The sequence below is a fragment of the Oncorhynchus clarkii genome, chromosome 6, assembly GCF_045791955.1.
Source record: "Oncorhynchus clarkii lewisi isolate Uvic-CL-2024 chromosome 6, UVic_Ocla_1.0, whole genome shotgun sequence".
NCBI lineage: Eukaryota > Metazoa > Chordata > Actinopteri > Salmoniformes > Salmonidae > Oncorhynchus > Oncorhynchus clarkii.
The window spans coordinates 46,418,316-46,441,175 of NC_092152.1; the positions used below are offsets into that span (position 1 = coordinate 46,418,316).

General features: G+C 41.4%; 1 protein-coding gene across 2 annotated transcripts in view; it reads left to right on the forward strand.

Moving 5' to 3' along the window:
* The first annotated feature begins 584 nt into the window (after window positions 1–584).
* The window catches only part of LOC139411216 (axoneme-associated protein mst101(2)-like), a 29,198-nt gene continuing 6,922 nt past the window's right edge, over window positions 585–22,860 (forward strand). The window contains exons 1-11 of one of the 2 annotated variants that reach the window (XM_071157216.1): window positions 585–672; window positions 13,586–13,722; window positions 15,698–15,797; window positions 17,223–17,308; window positions 17,599–17,770; window positions 20,492–20,671; window positions 21,766–21,888; window positions 22,052–22,179; window positions 22,353–22,383; window positions 22,492–22,585; window positions 22,704–22,821. In XM_071157216.1, the coding sequence (XP_071013317.1) occupies window positions 13,588–13,722; window positions 15,698–15,797; window positions 17,223–17,308; window positions 17,599–17,770; window positions 20,492–20,671; window positions 21,766–21,888; window positions 22,052–22,179; window positions 22,353–22,383; window positions 22,492–22,585; window positions 22,704–22,821 (1,167 nt within the window). In that variant the 5' untranslated portion in view covers window positions 585–672; window positions 13,586–13,587. The remainder of the gene's footprint in view (window positions 673–13,585; window positions 13,723–15,697; window positions 15,798–17,222; window positions 17,309–17,598; window positions 17,771–20,491; window positions 20,672–21,765; window positions 21,889–22,051; window positions 22,180–22,352; window positions 22,384–22,491; window positions 22,586–22,703; window positions 22,822–22,860) is intronic. The other variant, XM_071157217.1, reaches the window with a different exon arrangement.

Here is a 22,860-nt window from a genome sequence, read left to right on the forward strand (position 1 = left end):
TTTTCTTTCTATTTTCTTCCCATTATTTTTTGCTCTGTCATCTCATCCTTTTCTAAATATCTTTATTGAAGAGATTATTGTTTTCACTCAACTTTTTAATTACGTTGTAATTACATAATCGTAAATCATTATTTTGACACATCACCCCCACCTCAGACATTCTCCCTTCAGACATTCTCCCACAAACCCCCGATTTGCCTTATTGCTAATATAAACTGATTATCAAAGTAATTAGAGCAGTAAAAATACATGTTTTGTCATACCCATTTTATACCGTCTGATATACCACGGCTGTCAACTAATAAGCGTTCAGGGATCGAACCACCCAGTTTATAATACAAAACATTTCGTGGAATAATAGTTTATCATCAATACATCTATTTTGATCTCAATTATTTTCTTATTCAATAATACTTATATTTGGCTATGTGATAATTTAGAAAGACAGAAGAGATACAGTCTTTTGAGGTAATTTAAATGTTCAAACATGTATTTTGGCCGCAGGGTAAGTCGATTATGTAACGAGATTGTATTCGCTTATCTTCAGTTGGCCGCTTGGGCACGGGGCATGTGGCGAGCATGCCCTCAAACAAGCACAGCACATACGCACGGAATTTAACTAAATAAAGATACTACTTCTTCGTGGAGAAAATATTCTTCAATAGAACGAAGGTGAGTTATATTGTAATCTTGGGCTTTATTACGCGCCGCGTTCGTTCTGTACCTATGGGTGAAGAATTCGGTATTTTTATTGCAAGTACTGAGCGAGTTGGAGCAGAGAATTAGGGCACAATGAGCGGCCTGAGCATCTCGGACGCACTGGTTGGATTAGGTATAGTTTGAACCCAGTGACTCCTGAAAGCTTTATAGAACAAACAGCGCACTACGTTGTATAACAAGCTGCATGTATCTCATAAAATCTTTTCACTTTCCTTGCGTAGTGATGCCCACAATATGTCGAGAACAAAATGTTCCAAAAACAGGACATAGACTTTGTTAAATGTCCAACAGACCGTGATTACATCCCCAAATCAAACCAGCACCATGCACAATGCGTTATGTAAGAGATGATGAATAGAAGGTATTTTCTAGAGTGGATTTTCTATGGATAGGGAAAATGATAATTACTCTCTCCTCCAATGGGGTTCCATAGGCTAAATGCAAGTTGCAGATTCTTATGTTTAAATGTATGCCTCTACAGTCTTAGAAAAATGGTTTCAAATAGTTATTCGGCTGGCCCCATAGGATAATCCATTTTGGTTCCAGGTAGAACCGTTTTTGTTTCCAGATAGAACACTTTTGGGTTCCATGTAGAACCTTAATGGAACAAAACATGGTTCTCCTTTGGGGTTCTCCTATGGGGACAGCCAAATAACCCTTTTAGGTTGTACATAGCAGTGTGTTTTCTAATATATTTGTTTAATAATGGAGCAATATGTTTCCATGTGAATTATTGAATAGATTGTCGTGCGAAATACAATAAAAATGCCTACAGTTCTCTCAATGTATACAAATGAGTTATGATTTCTGTGTATCCAGAAGTTATTTTTTGCTTAATAACCTTTAGGCCTACCTATACAAATTTTTTTTTTAAAACAACTCTGCATCTCTGCCCAGCCTGGCAAGAGTAGCCAAAAGGGTGTTTAGCATCCCCAGTGGCTCTGCAAGTGTGGAGAGGATATTATCCGCTGCTGACTTGCTCTACCGTCACCATCGCATGAACCTGATGCCACAGACTGGCCAAAGTCGTGTTTCTAAAAATGAATTCTAAAAATGAATTCAAAAGGCACTCATTTTTTGTTGAATTTTATTTAATTCTTAGTAAGCCACAGCCTATATGAACAATTGATAGACTATAATGATTTAATACAACAAAATGTTGTTTAAATGCTGAGCGCTTTATGTACCGTCTCAGGGAAGCTCATCTGCATGCTCGTCATCCTCACCAGGGTTTTGACCTGCCTGCAGTTCGATGTCGTAACCGACTTCAGTGTGCAAATGCTCACCTTCGACGGCCACTGGAGAAGTGTTCTCTTCACGGATGAATCCTGGTTTCAACTGTACCGAGCAGATGGCAGAGAGTGTGTATGGCGTTGTGTGGGCAAGCGGTTTGCTGATGTCAATGTTGTGAGTCCCCAATGGTAGCGGGGAGGTTATGGTATGGGCAGGCATAAGCTACGGACAACAAACACAATTGCATTTTATCGATAGCAATTTGAATGCACACAGATACCGTGACGAGATCCTGAGGCCCATTGTCATGCCATTCATCCGCCGACATAACCTCATGTTTCACCATGATAATGGATGGCCCCAAGTTGCAAGAATCTGCACACAATTCCTGGAAGCTGACAATGTCCCAGTTCTTCCATGGCCTGCATACTCACCAGCCATGTCACCCATTGAGTATGTTTGGGATGCTCTACATCGACGTGTATGACAGCATGTTCCACCAATATCCAGCAACTTTGCACAGCCATTGAAGAGGAGTGGGACAACATTCCACTGGCCACTATCAACAGCCTGATCAATGTCGTGCTGCATGAGGCAAATGGTGGTCACACCAGAAACTGACTGGTTTTCTGATCCAGGCCCCTACCTTTTTATAAGGTATCTATCTATATTCACAGTCATGTGAAATCCATAGATTAGGGCCCAATTTATTTATTTCAATTGACTGATTTTGTTATATGAACTGTAACTCAGTAAAATCTTTTAAATCTTTCAATGTTGTCTTTATATTTTTGTTCAGTGTAAGCATTGTCTTGGTGCGTTCACACTCTTAGGATCGGCCCATGGGTCCCAAGCTCCTCGTCCACTAGGAAAAGGCATTGTCAGATTCTAAGAGTTTCTCCAGGGTCTTGCCTGTCTCATCTGCCCCCTCTCTTGTCTCATCTGCACCATTTATTTCCATTATGCCTGAGGGTGATTGTCAGAGGAGCCACCCCAATTCCATAGTTGTGTGTTGTTGTGAAGGTAACTGTGCTTGTAGTCGCTGGACCTGGGCCTCATCTGTGGGTGAGGGGGTCCTTTGTAGGCTGTGTCTGTCTTCAGGCCCATCCTAAGAAACAGAAAAGAAGCATTGAATGTAGCTAGGCCTACATATTCCCTCTCATATCAAAACAGCAGGGTGTGATCTTCAAGTTAGATTGGATTGCTACATTTTATGTATATGTACTGATTTCTCAGAGAAGTCCATCTCGTAGTGACATCTGACACAGGGGAAAGGAGAAATATTAAACTATGTTTTTAGAGGCAGGGTAGTAGTGCAGGATCTTCTGCAAATATTCAGGCTTTAGCTTTGTGAATTCACAATCTCAAATTGTAGAGCAGACATTGTTTTCACCCAAAGAAAACAATCAACACGTTGGATGAGTCAGTTTGTTATCTGGCTAGCATCCACCACTCTTCATGGCCAACTAGTTAGCTAGAAAACAAACAAAGTAACAAAATAGACATAGCCAGCGTGCTTCATAACATAGTGCGGCATACAAAACAAACAAAGTCCAAACAAAGCTACCTAGCTACAAATGGAATTCATAACAGGAAGCAATCAAGCTACAGTTGGTAGTGGTCATTTAGCTAGCTAGCCAGTTATCCAACTAATATTAACTGTGGGACAGGCAAGAGTTTCTGACTCAGTCGTAAGCCAACTTTTTTTTATAGCAAGTTCAACAAGGACTAAATTATCTTACCCGAACTGAGGACACAGGATAGGTGTAGTATTCCAATGAGATACTTCATTTCAACCAGTGGAGAATGTGAAACACTTTTTTGAAATGTTATTATCCATGTGTTATAAATACAAAATACATGATTATAAATATTATAATTGTAATATATTATAAATACAAGTTCAATATGTACTTCAATGCACATATGGTGGGCATTATAAAAAAAGAGGATGAAAGAGGAGGTGGGGAGAGACGTGTAGAAGACAGAAAAGGAAATAGATAAAACATAGGAGGAGGGAAGACAGCATATGATAAAGATGTACAGTGCTACCCTAATATTCTCTCAGTTCATCGCAATTACATAGTGTCTCTAGCGGTATCTCCTAACCAGTTTTGGGATCCCAGTCGGCCAGGAGGTTATCTTAAGAGCGGGTGAGGTGGTGATGACGGGACTGGCTTCTTCTCTCACATCAAAACATACCTGCAGACGAGAGACAGATGGATAGAGAGAAAGCATGATTAAGCTTTGTTTTTTTTTTCATTCTAACACGGTCAGTCATCATAATCATCAGGAGGTGAAATGGAAAGCTGACCATGGATCATTAACTCTACTACTACATCTCTATATGTATTTCAATGTAAAGCATCTCTTTAATAATACTTCCTGTATAATATAAGCATAATTTCCCTTATAACAAATCAGAAAAACACTGGATAGATAGATCCATGTGCATGTGTAGCATGTGACAATTGCAGGATCATATCAAGGATAGCATCACAAATTAATACATACAGTTGAAGTTGGAAGTTTACATACACCTTAACCAAATACATTTAAACTCAGTTTTTCACAATTCCTGACATTTAATCCTAATACAAATTCCCTGTTTTAGGTCAGTCAGGATCACCACTTTATTTTAAGAATGTGAAATGTCAGAATAATAGTAGAGAGAATGATTTATTTCAGCTTTTATTTCTTTCATCACATTTCCAGTGGGTCAGAAGTTTACATACACTCAATTAGTATTTGGTAGCATTGCCTTTAAATTGTTTATCTTGGGTCAAACGTTTCGTGTAGCCATCCACAAGCTTCCCACAATAAGTTGGGTGAATTTTGGCCCATTCCTCCTGACAAAGCTGGTGTAAAGGTTTGTAGGCCTCCTTGCTCACACGCGCTTTTTCATTTCTGCACACAAATGTTCTATAGGACTGAGGTCATCTTGAGATGTTGCTTCAATATATCAACATAATCTTCCAAACATAATGATGGTCATTATGGCCAAACAGTTCTATTTTTGTTTCATCAGACCAGAGGACATTTCTCCAAAAAGTACGATCTTTGTCCCCATGTGCAGTTGCAAACCGTAGTCTGGCTTTTTTGGCGGTTTTGTAGCAGTGGCTTCTTTCTTGCTGAGCGGCCTTTCAGGTTATGTCGATATAGGACTCGTTTTACTCCTTACGAACCACATAGCATATCATTACAGCAGTATGTACCGGTATGTTAGCTGTCTACCCAACGTTAGTACCTATACATCAAACTTGACAGTATATTAACTATAGGCTATTTAACTACCCAACATTTATTGACTTGATTATTCCTGTCATTCTTAAGTTCCCTAAATGTTATAGTCGTTGTGCGTTCTCAATGGACATTCGGTGTGCTTTCGTAAATCTGCTCTTATCTACTCCGATTTCAGAGCACTCTCGTCTGAGTGTACCAGACCGCAGAATAATGAATTTACGAGCGCTAAAAACCCGTTGAATATGGCCGGTGTCAGTAAACATTGGCAAAAAAACGTACTTAATTTGTTTCCAGCAGCACAGTTATAGTCACTAATGCTCTGGTTAACACGAAAACTGCCTAACCAGCTCTGCTAGGGCAAGTAAAATGGTCTGAGGGGTCTCACTTGTGTCTGGAAGGAGCTAGCAAGCTAGCCAACGTTAGCTTGGGTGCTTGACTACAGTTGTAAGGCCAGAACGCTCAAATCAACACTACTCCTCAGCCCAAACGTCCAGTGTGCGCTCCGAGAGCGAAACGGTGGGAATATACCCAGAGGCTTTTTCATTTTCATTGAATAGAAACACTATAATATTAATCAAATGAATTAAGCAAGTACCAGTCAAAATTTTGCACACACCTACTCATTCCAGGAAATGCTTCTCAAAGATACCCTCTGGTGGTCAAACTACCAATAACTTGCATTAACAGAATAAATGGCTGACAATTAGATAACGTGCCACAGAATGCTGCAGCAGCCCACAAGGTGTGCCACAGTATGACATAACTTTTAAAGGAGGAACCACAGTATCTATAGAGTACATTATGTACTCTATTGCTTTGGATGTGAAAGTGTCACAGACATATAGCTTGAACTTGATATTGATAACCCATTCACAAGTTGCATTGTAATGAGACAAGTACTAGTAAAGTGAGTGGTGAATGAGGTAAGTTTTCCACTTACTATTTATGCTCTTTGAGCATCTGGAAAAGCAATATATAAATGCAATCAAGTATTAGTATTATTATAAAATATGGTGGAGATTGAGGTAACCCGTCCTGCAAGTACAGGGAACTTTATGGTCTGCCCGCTGATCTTATTTTCTGAAGGGTTAGGAAGGGAAGAGGGAGGGGTATACTATGTGGGGTATGCACTAGAACAGACCACATGGAAAGTGTTTGTGTATACAGTATGTGTGTGCTTTCATATATCCATACCCCATAGACTGTGGTCTATACATACTGTATGTGTTGATATTTATTCAGGTGTCCATACATGTGTGTGTGCGTGTGTGTGGGTTGTTTATGTTTCCATTCATAGTATGTGTGCGCGTGCATGCAGTGAGTGTTTTTATATGGGTGTGTGTGCATATGTTTATTTACAGTGCCTTGCGAAAGTATTCGGCCCCCTTGAACTTTGCGACCTTTTGCCACATTTCAGGCTTCAAACATAAAAATATAAAACTGTATTTTTTTGTGAAGAATCAACAACAAGTGGGACACAATCATGAAGTGGAACGACATTTATTGGATATTTCAAACTTTTTTAACAAATCCAAAACTGAAAAATTGGGCGTGCAAAATTATTCAGCCCCTTTACTTTCAGTGCAGCAAACTCTCTCCAGAAGTTCAGCGAGGATCTCTGAATGATCCAATGTTGACCTTAATGACTAATGATGATAAATACAATCCACCTGTGTGTAATCAAGTCTCCGTATAAATGCACCTGCACTGTGATAGTCTCAGAGGTCCGTTAAAAGCGCAGAGAGCATCATGAAGAACAAGGAACACACCAGGCAGGTCCGAGATACTGTTGTGAAGAAGTTTAAAGCCGGATTTGGATACAAAAAGATTTCCCAAGCTTTAAACATCCCAAGGAGCACTGTGCAAGCGATAATATTGAAATGGAAGGAGTATCAGACCCCTGCAAATCTACCAAGACCTGGCCGTCCCTCTAAACTTTCAGCTCATACAAGGAGAAGACTGATCAGAGATGCAGCCAAGAGGCCCATGATCACTCTGGATGAACTGCAGAGATCTACAGCTGAGGTGGGAGACTCTGTCCATAGGACAACAATCAGTTGTATATTGCACAAATCTGGCCTTTATGGAAGAGTGGCAAGAAGAAAGCCATTTCTTAAAGATATCCAGAAAAAGTGTCGTTTAAAGTTTGCCACAAGCCACCTGGGAGACACACCAAACATGTGGAAGAAGGTGCTCTGGTTAGATGAAACCAAAATTGAACTTTTTGGCAACAATGCAAAACGTTATATTTGGCGTAAAAGCAACACAGCTCATCACACTGAACACACCATCCCCACTGTCAAACATGGTGGTGGCAGCATCATAGTTTGGACCTGCTTTTCTTCAGCAGGGACAGGGAAGATGGTTAATATTGATGGGAAGATGGATGGAGCCAAATACAGGACCATTCTGGAAGAAAACCTGATGGAGTCTACAAAAGACCTGAGACTGGGACGGAGATTTGTCTTCCAACAAGACAATGATCCAAAACATAAAGCAAAATCTACAATGGAATGGTTCAAAAATAAACATATCCAGGTGTTAGAATGGCCAAGTCAAAGTCCAGACCTGAATCCAATCGAGAATCTGTGGAAAGAACTGAAAACTGCTGTTCACAAATGCTCTCCACCCAACCTCACTGAGCTCGAGCTGTTTTGCAAGGAGGAATGGGAAAAAATGTCAGTCTCTCGGTGTGCAAAACTGATAGAGACATACCCCAAGCGACTTACAGCTGTAATCGCAGCAAAAGGTGGCGCTACAAAGTATTAACTTAAGGGGGCTGAATAATTTTGCACGCCCAATTTTTCAGTTTTTGGATTTGTTAAAAAAGTTTGAAATATCCAATAAATGTTGTTCCACTTCATGATTGTGTCCCACTTGTTGTTGATTCTTCACAAAAAAATACAGTTTTATATCTTTATGTTTGAAGCCTGAAATGTGGCAAAAGTTCGCAAAGTTCAAGGGGGCCGAATACTTTCGCAAGGCACTGTAAGTATGTTTAATGGTGCATATAGCTACACGTGCTCTCATTTCAAGTACAATACCCTGATCTATCCACTGTCTATTGTTCCCTCGTCTTCTTGGGATGGGAAGGGGGTGGGAGGTGTCTGGGTAGGTGGGTAGGACTCTGGCACATAGACTACTACTTCTCAAGCTGGACTGAGATGGGGGTTGTTCAGAGAGTAAGGACTGAAGTGAAGTTAGGTTCAGATATTGTGTTCAGATATTTTGGTTATCTGACTTACACCCCTCCCCCCCACACCAAGTTTAGCCACAAAATGGTTCCCCATGGTAGGCACTGTGTTTTTATATTTTTTTTTATTTCACCTTTATTTAACCAGGTAGGCTAGTTGAGAACAAGTTCTCATTTGCAACTGCGACCTGGCCAAGATAAGGCATAGCAGTGTGAACAGACAACACAGAGTTACACATGGAGTAAACAATTAACAAGTCAATAACACAGTAGAAAAAAGGGGAGTCTATATATACATTGTGTGCAAAAGGCATGAGAAGGTAGGCAAATAATTACAATTATGCAGATTAACACTGGAGTGATAAATGATCAGATGGTTATGTAAAGGTAGAGATATTGGTGTGCAAAAGAGCAGAAAAATAAATAAATAAAAACAGTATGGGGATGAGGTAGGTGCAAATGGGTGAGCTATTTACCAATAGACTATGTACAGCTGCAGCGATCGGTTAGCTGCTCAGATAGCAGATGTTTGAAGTTGGTGAGGGAGATAAAAGTCTCCAACTTCAGCGATTTTTGCAATTCGTTCCAATCACAGGCAGCAGAGAACTGGAACGAAAGGCGGCCAAATGAGGTGTTGGCTTTAGGGATGATCAGTGAGATACACCTGCTGGAGCGCGTGCTACGGATGGGTGTTGCCATCGTAACCAGTGAACTGAGATAAGGCGGAGCTTTACCTAGCATGGACTTGTAGATGAGCTGGAGCCAGTGGGTCTGGCGACGAATATGTAGCGAGGGCCAGCCGATTAGAGCATACAAGTCGCAGTGGTGGGTGGTATAAGGTGCTTTAGTGACAAAACGGATGGCACTGTGATAAACTGCATCCAGTTTGCTGAGTAGAGTGTTGGAAGCAATTTTGTAGATGACATCGCCGAAGTCGAGGATCGGTAGGATAGTCAGTTTTACTAGGGTAAGTTTGGCGGCGTGAGTGAAGGAGGCTTTGTTGCGGAATAGAAAGCCGACTCTTGATTTGATTTTCGATTGGAGATGTTTGATATGGGTCTGGAAGGAGAGTTTAGAGTCTAGCCAGACACCTAGGTACTTATAGATGTCCACATATTCAAGGTCGGAACCATCCAGGGTGGTGATGCTGGTCAGGCGTGCGGGTGCAGGCAGCGAACGGTTGAAAAGCATGCATTTGGTTTTACTAGCGTTTAAGAGCAGTTGGAGGCCACGGAAGGAGTGCTGTATGGCATTGAAGCTTGTTTGGAGGTTAGATAGCACAGTGTCCAAGGACGGGCCGGAAGTATATAGAATGGTGTCGTCTGCGTAGAGGTGGATCAGGGAATCGCCCGCAGCATGAGAAACATCATTGATATATACAGAGAAAAGAGTCGGCCCGAGAATTGAACCCTGTGGCACCCCCATAGAGACTGCCAGAGGACCGGACAGCATGCCCTCCGATTTGACACACTGAACTCTGTCTGCAAAGTAATTGGTGAACCAGGCAAGGCAGTCATCCGAAAAACCGAGGCTACTGAGTCTGCCAATAAGAATACGGTGATTGACAGAGTCGAAAGCCTTGGCAAGGTCTATGAAGACGGCTGCACAGTACTGTCTTTTATCGATGGCGGTTATGATATCGTTTAGTACCTTGAGCGTGGCTGAGGTACACCCGTGACCAGCTCGGAAACCAGATTGCACAGCGGAGAAGGTACGGTGGGATTCAAGATGGTCAGTGATCTGTTTGTTGACTTGGCTTTCGAAGACCTTAGATAGGCAGGGCAGGATGGATATTGGTCTGTAACAGTTTGGGTCCAGGGTGTCGCCCCCTTTGAAGAGGGGGATGACTGCGGCAGCTTTCCAATCCTTGGGGATCTCAGACGATATGAAAGAGAGGTTGAACAGGCTGGTAATAGGGGTTGCGACAATGGCGGCGGATAGTTTCAGGAATAGAGGGTCCAGATTGTCAAGCCCAGCTGATTTGTACGGGTCCAGGTTTTGCAGCTCTTTCAGAACATCTTATAGTTACACTTCCAGCACTATGGGTACAGCCTTATGGATGGAACCAACCCCCCAATGGCAACAGGGCATGCTAGCTAAATGCCTGATTTGTTGACAAACTCAGTAAGTTGTTTAGTTGATTGTACTGAAGGTCACAAACAGAGATCTTACCTAACAGGTAATATCTATTGTTACTTCAAGTCAGTGCTACATTTTGTGTCATATTTTAGTTGACTGTCTAAAACAGCTTACAGGTAGCTTTAGGCTGATCAAACGTCATTTACCAGCTAACCTAACGTAGCAGGTGTAAAAAAAATGCCTGAAACTACATGCCCCACATTTGTATTTTAATTAATTATGGATCCCCATTAGCTGCTGCCAAAGCAGAAGATCATCAAAGGTAAGGCATTAATTATATCGCTATTTCTGACTTTCACATGCCTGGTTGAAATATCTTTTTCATGCTTTGTATGCGGCCGCTGTCCTCTGATAATTGCATGGTGTGCTTTTGGCGTAAAGCCTTTTTGAAATCTGACACAGCGGCTGGATTAACAAGAAGTTAAGCTTTATTTTGATGTATTACACTTGTGATTTTATGAAAGTTAAATATTTAGAATACTGTAGTTTCAATTACACCGGATGTTGGCCAGGTGGGACGCTACCATCCCACCTGCCCATAAGAAGTTAACAAGATTCAACAACTGAGACATAAACTGAACAAGTTCCACAGACATGTGGCTAACATAAATGGAATAATGTGTCCCTGAACAAAGGGGGGTGGGGGGTCAAAATCAAAAGTAACAATCAGTGTCTGGTGTGTCCACCAGCTGCATTAAGTACTGCAGTGCATCTCCTCCTCGTGGACTGCACCAGATTTGCCAGTTCTTGCTGTGAGATGTTACCCGACTCTTCCACCAAGGCACCTGCAAGTTCCCAGACATTTCTGGGGGGAATGGCCCTAGCCCTCACCCTCCGATCCAACAGATCACCGACGTGCTCAATGGGATTGAGATCTGGGCTCTTCGCTGGCCATGGCAGAACTCTGACATTCCTGTCTTGCAGGAAATCACACACAGAACGAGCAGTATGGCTGGTGGCATTGTCATGCTGGAGGGTCATGTCACCCTGACCATCACCCTTGGTGAGACAAAACCAGTGAATCAGCGAAGAGCACTTTTTGCCAGTCCTGACGGGTCCAGCGACTGTGCCCATAGGCAATGTTGTTGCCGGTGATGTCTGGTGAGGACCTGCCTTACAACAGGCCTACAAGCCCTCAGTCCAGCCTCTCTCAGCCCATTTCGGACAGTCTGAGCACTGATGGAGGGATTGTGCGTTCCTGGTGTAACTCTGGCAGCTGTTGTTGCCATCCTTTACCTGTCCCGCAGGTGTGATGTTTGGATGTACCGATCATGTGCAGGTGTTGTTACACATGGTCTGCCACTGCGTCACTGCACCTCTCTGTAGTGCTGTCTTAGGCATCTCATTGCAATTTATTGCCCTGCTACATCTGCTTTCCTCATGCCACCTTGCAGCATGCCTAAGGCACATTCACGCAGATGAGCAGGGACCCTGGGCATCTTTCTTTTGGTGTTTTTCAGAGTCAGTAGAAAGGCCTCTTTAGTGTCCTAAGTTTTCATAACTGTGACTTTAATTGCCTACCGTCTGTAAGCTTGTTAGTGTGTTAACGACCGTTCTGCAGTTGCATGTTCATTAATTGTTTATGGGTCATTGAACAAGCATGGGAAACTGTGTTTAAACCCTTTACAATGAAGATCTGGGAAGTTATTTGGATTTTCACTAACTATCTTTGAAAGACAGGGTCCTGAATACGGGACTTTTCTTTTTTTGCTGAGTTTAGAACTAAGTTCTATTTTAGCACCTGGCTACGCAGACGCTTGCAAGCAGTTTGGATGAAATGATTGAATAACATGTAGGTGTACATTTATTTTGCAACATTCAGGCAGGCAAAGTGCGCAGTATGGTCAGCATGTCAGAACAGCCCTTGTTGGGAGTTACCACAGGATAATTCCACGGTTCTCAGGCATTATTGCTTAATTAAGTACAAACATTTTAAAGACCACAGGGATTTTATAGAATTCGATTCTATAAAAAGTGACATCTTTCACTTGCATCTGTTTCCAATTACATCTCATTGAATGTTGACTATTAAATAGAAAAGAGCATCCACCATCTATTTCCTTTCTCTTCTGTTGTCCGAGTGAAGATAAAACAACCATTAGTTAGACACACAAGTGAGCATGAAAGATCGAAGCAGGATTATTGTTATTTGTTGTGACACGTGGATTAGATTAGATGACAATGACATCTCAGCAGACGTGTAATCTCCTCTTCTTCCCTGCACAGACGAGCCATGGTAGTCTAGACTATTGTTTGTTTTGTTGATCATGTTATGCACTCTGAATGACAGGGCTGAGAGATGTTTTCTTTGTTAGAATATATGACAAATGCATTAGATTAATATAATGAATTACGATAAACTACAACAGACTATAGTAATCAAATAGATAGATAACAAGACATCATTTAATTACAAAAGATAATGTTACAATACTAATGTTAGAAGACACACAGATCACTCTCTCACATAGGTTCTGTAGATCTGCAAAGTGCACAATCTTGTCTGCTGCTGGCTTTCCAACAAGTACTAAGAATTACACTCTCAGTTTGTTAGGCTAAATCTTCTCATCCACCAGTGACCTGTATTGTGGGAGTTGTAGTGTTAATAACCACTGATCTGTAGTCCTCCAGTGCAGTTTATGGCAGTAGGGATGGAGGCAAGTCACGTCAATGCTTTCCCTGTACTGTCTGGTACCATTACAGCCACATGTCAATATGCAATATACTTAGAGCTCAGTTCCAACCAACAGTTGAACTAGTGTTCTCCCAAAATAAGCGTCATGTCTATGTCATGCAACTGATTTTTCAAAGGTTCCAGAAATGACAATGAGACATGCCCAGTTAAATAAATAATAAAAGAAATGTAGAAATATAACCACGTCTTTTCTGACTGAGTGATCCGAGTGATTCCCTTCTAACACTGCTCCATTGCAAGATTAATATATTTAAATGAGACTTCTCTAGTGAAATAACGATTTATTTAAATAAATAAATACGAGGTGTCTTCACAGAGCTTATCTGTGATCTCTGGTGACTGACTGCTCTGTGTTCCTGTAGGAATGGAGTTCCCTGTGGACGGCCTGGCCAGCGTGACCCAAGAGGTCCTGGAGAGATCAGCCCAGGACTACATGAACAGCATCCTCCACAGCAATCCAGACTCACCTGCACATCTCACCCTCGCCAACAACACACAGGTAAACACCTCACCCTCAGCAATCCACACAGGTAAAGGAGCTTTGACTGCATTTGTGACCGACTAGCTCGATTCAGTCTTATGTAGCAAATTTTGAAATTGTGTTTTTTACATTGGATCAAAGTACAGACTCAGAGCTAGAGAATTGTATATCATACCATACAGTTGAGGAACATTGGAAAATTGATGAACTTATAACCTCACTTATGAGAAAATGTCCCTTGAATGTTTTGGTACACCTACTGGAGAGCTCTTCTTTGTCTACACCTATTCAGCATCGTTCACACCCTCTTAAGCTTTAGCCCCACCCAGCTCTTTAAGAATTCATGTGAGGCCATGTACTAAACAACCAAAGATTTCACGACTAACTGGTGTGTTCATAAATTCAATCTGGTGTACCAGAGTGTGTTTAGAGTGCGCTCTGGGGGTACCGTAAACGCAGATTGTTGTCAGATTGTCAGTTGGTAAATTCAGAGCGTTTCACTCTCGGAGCGTTCAAAGCGCACCTTAGACGATCTGGCCGAGGAGTCGGGTTGATCCAAGCATTCTGACCTAACAACAGCAGTCAAGCACCCCAGCTTACTGGCTAAGGTTGGTTAGCTTGCTAAATACTTCCAGACAGAACAGCTCACTCTGACCATTTTACTCATCCTAGCAGAGCTGGTTAGGCTGTTTTTATGTTACCCAGAGCGTTGGTGTCTGCAACTGTGCTGCGTTTTGATAATGATTTTTTTTTGCAAACGTTTACTGACACCAGCCATATTCAACAGGTGTTGCGCGTTTGTAAATGTGTCAGTTATTCTGACGAATTTACCAGCTAGGTCTATCGAGAGTTGTCACAGTGGAGTCTTTTGATTAGACATTTAACTAGCTAGCTAAACAATTAACCATAATCCCAACTCATAATGTTACTACCCTGCATGAATCTGCAGGGAGCTAACCAACCAGGTTCAATGATAGCTAGCTAGCTAACATTAGGCTATAACTAGCAATGCAAATGGCTCTGAGATACGAATAATATTATTACACAGATCATGCATGTAACATTAGCTAGCAAGCCAGCAAGCTAACATTAACTAGCTAGCTAACAGTACGCTTTAACTTGAAATTAACCCAACTTTTTGACCAAAAAAGTTAGAAACGTGTAATATCTGAAAATGTAGCTAGCTAGACAATCTCACCCGTATACATGGATGGACGCTTCTCCCTCTCTGTCGCGGATATCATGGTTGCCTTAGTTTGAAGATGTAATCCAGAGACCGCTGTTTTATACAACAGCCTTCTGTGTGTTCTCTTTTCGACTTTGTCTGCATATTTGCAATCAAACGCCAGAATTTTCTTCATCTCCTTAGCTATCATACTCTAATTCCACAGTGTTGATACCGATTTCAAAAAACTTGATCCTCGGAAAGTGGAGAGCGACCCCTTTGCAGTTCTACTACGTGATATCTTTAAAAACATAATTTAAAAAAAGCTGCGTTAGAAAGGATTACGAACACATCAGCTCAGGTTTAGCCACAGAAAAAGAAAATACCTTTAGCCATGATTGGCTAACAATTGTATTTGTATTTACAGATGGCATACAAGTTTGTTATTAAGGCACATGGAAGTTGGCAAGTTCCAGATGGCATTTCTACCAAAAAATGTTTACGTTCAAATGGCTCTCCTGTGAAGTAGTGACGCGTGACATACTCCTACTTTGCTGAAATTAGTCAGATTTGACTGCCAAAAATCTGTCATTGAATCTGCCTTGGCTAGATTTACTTACTTCCAGTGCTACAGTTATTCCAGGTCCGCTTCGCCTCTTTAAAACGACAAAACAGTTATATTATGAAATCTGCCCCTTTTCATAGGAAGTAGCCTATTTGATGGAATTCAAATGTACAGCTTCCCTAGCATTTTTCTACTATATGCTAAATTATACCCCAATAAATTAAATGGTTGAATTTTGATCTTGTGCTCCTGTCCTCACCCAGATGCCCATTGGGCTTTCCAATGTGGGTTTCGTCCCTCTGTATGGAGCCGACCTGAGACAGAAAGTCCTCGCCCTGTTCTCCCCACAGGACCAGTTTACAGGTAAATGAGGTCTTATGAGGAAATTGTTGATGATGTTGACACAAAATGGAGACTGCTAATGGATAAACTGGACCCCCCCCCCCGCCCCCCCTCCCCCCACCTAAGGCTAGTGTAATGCCACTGTGTCTTTTGTGCCTTCAGGAACTGTAAAATGAATCATGAAAATGTTTACCAATTGTAACAGTTAACAATGTAATAATATGTATTTAAAAGCAGTACATATAGTACTTCTAAAAGTTTATTGTATTCTTAGTCAATATATTGTGCATTCAGAAATGGTTCAGACCCCTTCACTTTTTCCACATTTTGTTACATTACAGCCATATTCAAAAATGTATTAAATGAAAAAAACATCTTATCAATCTACACACAATACCCCACAACGTCAAAGCGGATTTTTTTTTCTTCTATTGAAGATAGAAAACAGAAATACTTTAAGTATTCAGATCATTTGCTATGAGACACGAAATTGAGCTCAGGTGGATCCTGTTTCCATTGATCAACCTTGAGATGTTTCTACAACTTGATTGGAGTCCACCTGTGGTAAATTCAATTTATTGGACATGATTTGGAAAGGCACACACCTGTCTATATAAGGTCCTGCAGCTGACAGTTCATGTCAGAGCAAAAACCAAGCCATGAGGTTGAACGAATTGTCCATAGAGCAATCTGTCGAGGCACAGATCTTGGGAAGGGTACCAAAAAATGTCTGCAGCATTGAAGGTCCCCAACAACACAGTGGTCGCCATCATTATTCAATGGAAGAAGTTTGGACCCACCAAGACCCTTCCTAGAGCTGACTGCCCGGCCAAACCGAGCAATCGAGGGAGAAGGGCCTTGGTCAGGAAGGTGACCAAGAACCTGATGGTCACTCTGACAGAGCTCCAGAGTTCCTCTGTGGAGATGGGAGAACCTTCCAGAAGACAACCATCTCTGCAGCACTTCACCAATCAGGCCTTTATGGTAGAGTGGCCAGATGGAAGCCACTCGTCCGTAAAAGGCACGACAGCCCGCTCGCAGTTTGCCATAAGGCTCCTAAAGACTATCAGACCATGAAAAGCAAGATTCTCTGGTCTGATGAAGCCACGATTGAACTCCTGAATGTCAAGCGTCACGTCTGGAGGAAACCAGGCTCTGCTCATCACCTGGCCAATACCATCCCCACGGTGAAGCATGGTGGTGGCTGCATCATGCTGTGGGGACGTTTTTCAGCAACAAGGACTGGGAGACTAGTCAGGATCAAGAAAAAGATGAACGGAGCAAAGTACAGAGAGATCCTTGATGAAAACCTGCTCCAGAGTGCGTAGGACCTCCCCAAATACCCAAGAAGAATCAGGGCTGTAATCACTGCCAAAGGTGTTTCAACAAAGTACTGAATAAAGGGTTTGTATTGTATGTAATTGTTGTGTGTGTTATCTCTATCAGCGGTGGGGCTGTACTTGTTGGATCGATGGTGGTCACTGGAGGACATCCTAAAAACAGCAGACCCTGCCAGAGATGGATGTGTGGAGGTACTATCTTTGAAAACTATTTTAGCTGTATGTGTACTAATACACCACCTGGTTGTTGAAAAATAGCATGTGTAAGAGTTCTCACTATTGTTGCAGAAATTATTATACAGCTGCAAAAGTAAATGTAAAATAAGACGCATCCAAGAGACAATAGGTATATATTTGTGGGTTTGTTTTTATTATTATTTTTTTTTAACAAGAATTAGATAGTATTGGGTCAGTGAATTGAATGAGACACACAGGGGTGCTGACTGATGTGGTTGTCTGTTTTGCTATGTGTTCCTCTATAGGTGGAGACTCTAGGGGAGAGGATAGTCCTGTACATTTTGAATCGTGTGGTGTACAGAGCCATGGAAATGAGTTCAGACGAACTACCTTTCCTCTGCCACGGGGAGAGCGACAACGCCAAGATCCTCTGGAAAGACGGACAGGCAGTCGGCTTCTACTCAGTCAAACCTTCAGGTAAGGAACCTGGCATTAACATTGAAGATAAAAGCATTGATGCTCAATTCTTGTCACACATCAGGTATTATGGAGTAGAGCTGAGTTCAAGTGTCTATGTGCTGTTTAGTAAACTATGGGTGACCTTTAATACTGAAATGTTTAAATACAGAACAGCATATGTGTGCAAAACAAAGATAGTTCCTAACTCACAAAGCCAATGCGCATTTTGGCATAGACGTTTATATGTATTGTATGCTTTCCAATGTGTGTATATACAGTGGCTTGAGAAAGTATTCACCCCCTTGACATGTTTTCTATTTTGTTGCATTACAACCTGGAAATAAAATCAATTTTTGGGGGTGTTTGTATAATTTGATTTACACAACATGCCTACGACTTTGAAGATGCAAAATATGTTTTATTGTGAAATAAACCAGAAATAAGACAAAAAAACTGAACTTGAGCGTGCATAACTATTCACCCCCCCCCCCCCCTGCACGTTTCTTGGGTATGTCTCTATAAGCTTTGCACATCTAGCCACTGGGATTTTTGCCCATTCTTCAAGAAAAAACTCCAGCTCTTTCAAGTTGGATGGGTTCTGCTGGTGTACAGCAATCTTTAAATCATACCACATATTCTCAATTGGATTTAGGTCAGGGCTTTGACTAGGCCATTCCAAGACATTACAAATGTTTCCTCTTAAATCACTTGACTGTTGCTTTAGCAGTATGCTTAGGGTCATTGTTCTGCTGGAAGGTGAACCTCCGTCCCAGTCTCAAATCTCTGGAAGACTGAAACAGGTTTCCCTCAAGAATTTCTCTCTAATTAGCACCATACAACATTCCTTCAATTCTGACTAGACTCCCAGTCCCTGCCGATGAAAAACATCCCCACAGCATCATGCTGTAACCACCATGCTTCACTGTAGGGATGGAGTTCTCCGGGTGATGAGAGGTGTTGGGTTTGCGCCAGGCATTTTCCTTGATGGCCAAAAAGCTCAATTTTAGTCTCATCTGAGCAGAGCACACGCCTTTTGGCGAACACCAAATGTGTTTGCTTATTTTTTACTTTAAGCAATGGCTTTTTATCTGGCCACTCTTCCGTAAAGCCCAGCTCTGTGGAGTGTATGGCTTAAAGTAGTCCTATGGACAGATACTCCAATCTCCGCTGTGGAGCTTTGCAGCTCCTTCAGGGTTGTCTTTGGTCTCTTTGTTACCGCTCGGATTAATGCCCTCCTTGCCTGGTCCGTGAATTTTGGTGGGCGGCCCTCTCTTGGCACGTTTGTTGTGGTGCCATATTCATTCCAATTTATAATAATGGATTTAATGGTACTCCGTGGGATGTTTCTGATTTTTTTTATTACCCAACCGTGATCTGTACTTCTCCAAAACTTTGTCCCTGACCTGTTTGGAGAGCTCCTTGGTCTTCATGGTGCCACTTGCTTGATGGTGCCTCTTGCTTAGTGGTGTTGCAGACTCTCATGTCTTTCAGAACAGGTGTGTGTATACTGAGATCATGTGACAGATCATGTGACACTTAGATTGCACAAAGGTGGACTTCATTTAACTAATTATGTGACTTATGAAGGTGATTGGTTGCACCAGAACTTATTTAGGGGCTTCATTGCAAAGGGGGTGAATACATATGCAGGCACCACTTTTCGGTTTTTAATATTTTAGAATTTTTTGAAACAACTTGTTTTTTTTTCATTTCACTTCACCAATTTGGACTATTTCTTGTATGTCCATAACATGAAATCCAAATAAAAATCCATTTAAATTACAGGTTGTAATGCAACAAAATAGAAAAATGCCAAGGGGGTGAATACTTTTGCAAGGCACTGTATACTGAATGAAAATTTAAATGCAAAATGCAACAATTTCAAAGAATTTACTGAGTAATAGTTCATATGAGGAAATTAGTCAATTGAAATCAATTTTATTAGGCCCTTATTTATGGATTTCACGTGACTGGGAATACAGATATGCATCTGTTGGTCACAGATACCTTTAAAACAATGGGTCTCAGGATCTCATCACTGTATTTCTGTGCATTCAAAAAGCCATCAATAAAATTAAATTGTGTTCGTTGTCTGTAGCTTATGCCTGCCCATACCATAACCACACGGCCACCGTGGGGCGCTCTGTTCAAAACATTGACATCAGCAAACCACTTGCCCACACAACGCCATACACCCAGTCTGTGTTTGTGAGGCCAGTTGGATGTACTGCCAAATTCTCTAAAATGACATTGGAGATGGCTTATGGTAGAGAAATAAACATTAAATTATCTGGAATCAGCTCTGGTGGACATTCCTGCAGTCAGCATGCCAATTGCACACTCCCTCAAAACTTGAAATATCTGTGGCATTGTGTTGTGTAACAAAACTGCACAGTTTAGAGTGACCTTTTATTGTCCCCAGCACAAAGTACACCTGTGTAATGATCATGCTGTTTAATCAGCTTATTGTTATGCCACACCTGTCAGGTGGATGGATTATCTTGGCAAAGGAGAAATGCTCAGTAACAGGGATGTAAACAAATTTGTGCACAAAATTTGAGAGAAATAAGATTTTTGTGCGTATGGAACATCTCTGGGGTATTTTATTTCAGCTCATGAAACATGGGACCAACACTTTACATGTTGCGATTATATATTTGTTCAGTGTACATTCTATATATGTTTCTGACTATTTACTGTAGTCATGAGTCTCCATATGTTTTCCTGTTCTCCCTATAGGCAGCTTGTGCAGTACCTTCTTAACCCAGTGCTATCAGCTTCCTATCATGGACTCCATATTCGTCAGGAAGTGTCACCGTGACAACGGCCTGGGCCTTCAAATGCTGGAGAACTTTGTTGAATGTTTCAAAGAGGACTGCCTTGGGTTGAGATACCCCCTTTCAAAAGTTATGTACAAAGGTAATCATCAACCTTTTTTACTAGTTGTGGAATACAGGAAAAGGACCGAGCACACCCCCATTCTCATCAATGGGGCTGCAGTGGAGCAGGTTTAGAACTTCAGGTTCCTTGGTGTCCACATCACCAACAAACTATCATGATCCAAACACACTAAGACAGCCGTGAAGAGGGCACGTCAAAGCCTATTCCCCCTCAGGAGACTGAAAAGATTTGGCCTGGGTCCTCAGATTCTCAAAAGGTTCTACAGCTGCACCATTGAGAGCATCCTGACTGGTTGCATCACTGCCTGGTATGGCAACTGTACGGCCTCCGACTGCAAGGCACTACAGAGGGTAGTGTGTACGGCCCAGTACATCACTGGGACCAAGCTTCCCGCCATCCAGGACCTCCATACCAGGAAGTGTCAGAGGAAGGCCATAAAAATTGTCAGACTCCAGCCAGCCACCCTAGTCATAGACTGTTCTCTCTGCTACCGCACGGCAAGCGGTACCGGTGCACAGTGGCAGTTCTAGCTTGTATGGCTCCCTGGATGAACCCCCCCCCCTTTCAACAACAAAAAGCACCATTCTGCACTAACTGTCATTTTTATTCAGACATTTGGAACAACACAAATAAATAATCATAACATTTAAGACTATATAAATATATACAAAAATAAGACTCAGAAAGAAGTAACAGAGACAAATATAAACAAATTGTAGTATATAAATACAAATAAAAAAAGAGAATTTAATTATTACACTATTGCACTTCAAACAATAAACACACAAACTAGATTGCACAACTAATGGCATTACTAATTGCATTAGTACTGTACAAAGTTAGAGGTGCGCTATTTAATAGATTCCCCCGCTCCCCATACCTTATTATTTATTCATTTCTATTCTTAACTTCTTAAAGCATTGTCGGTTAAGTTCTTGTTGTATTCGGCGCATGTGACAAATAACATTTGATTAGTTGTTGAAATACTTACAATGTTCACACAGAGAAATACAAGGATGGTTGAAAGATTTCAAAACATTCCCTATCCTCTCCTAACCTGCAGCCATCAGTCTACCAGTCCACTTCCTTAACAACTTCTTATCGTTTTCCAGTGTGTGGGAAGTACCTGAGCCTGTACCCGGCCGACAGAGACCTGCTGTGGGAGGTGGAGAGTGTTGGAAGACCCAGCCAGAGGACTAACATAGCCAACAAGATCCAGGCTATGGGTCTGAGCTGTATGTTTATCACAGGTTTAAAATGGCAGACGTGCACATCCCAGACGTGCACAATATAGCCTAAGTTTCTATATTGCTGTACTTAGGATGCTAGAATGACACTGTATGTCTTGAACAGAGACATTTCTCACTAAAATTATGGAATTGTAATTTCTTCCCTCAGCCTTATCCAAGTACCTCCCCTTTACGGAGCACTCTGTGGCGAGCCGTGTGGGGGCTGAAAATGAGGGTGTAATGGAGAAAGTGACATCACGCATACAGGAAGCAATGGAGTATACTGTTGAAATTGTGGTACGTTTTTAAATATAACAATAGATTTAATGTAAAGAATATAAACATGTTATGTGACAAATAATCTCTATTGTTCAATATTTATTTTAGTTTTGTATTACTGACTTATAGCATTTGCAATGGAATGTTTATTGTTTTGCTTACATAATAACATACATTTACTTTGTTTATAGGAGGACGTTACACTGGTCAAAGTGACAAAAGGCAAGTATTGATTGTTTCATGTACTGGATCTTGGTAATAAGTTCTAACATATGTTCTCTAAAACGACAGAGTTTCACCTCCTAACATCATTTTTTATGATGTTTCCAGAGAAGGAAGAAACGCCGGTTACAACCAGAGGCAGGAGCAGTGGCCAGAAATTCAAGAATATCTCGGAGGAAAGCAAATCAGAGAAAGTCATCAGGTAACAGAATGTGAATACTGCTTTGTTTCAAATGTCCATGTCCAGTAAAACACACAAACAGTTAAATAACTATTGCCTAAATGAAGGTCATTCACTTTGGAATATATGTGTGGTGTAGGATTGAGGATATTGAAGCAGAGGTGGATACCCCAAAAGAGAATCCAGTTTCAAAGCATCAGCAAGAGAATGAAAAAGTTGTTGCTGTAGCTGAATGCGACGAAGAGGAGTTAGCTGAGGTATATATAAATGTAATATGATTCGTAAACAATTCTGTT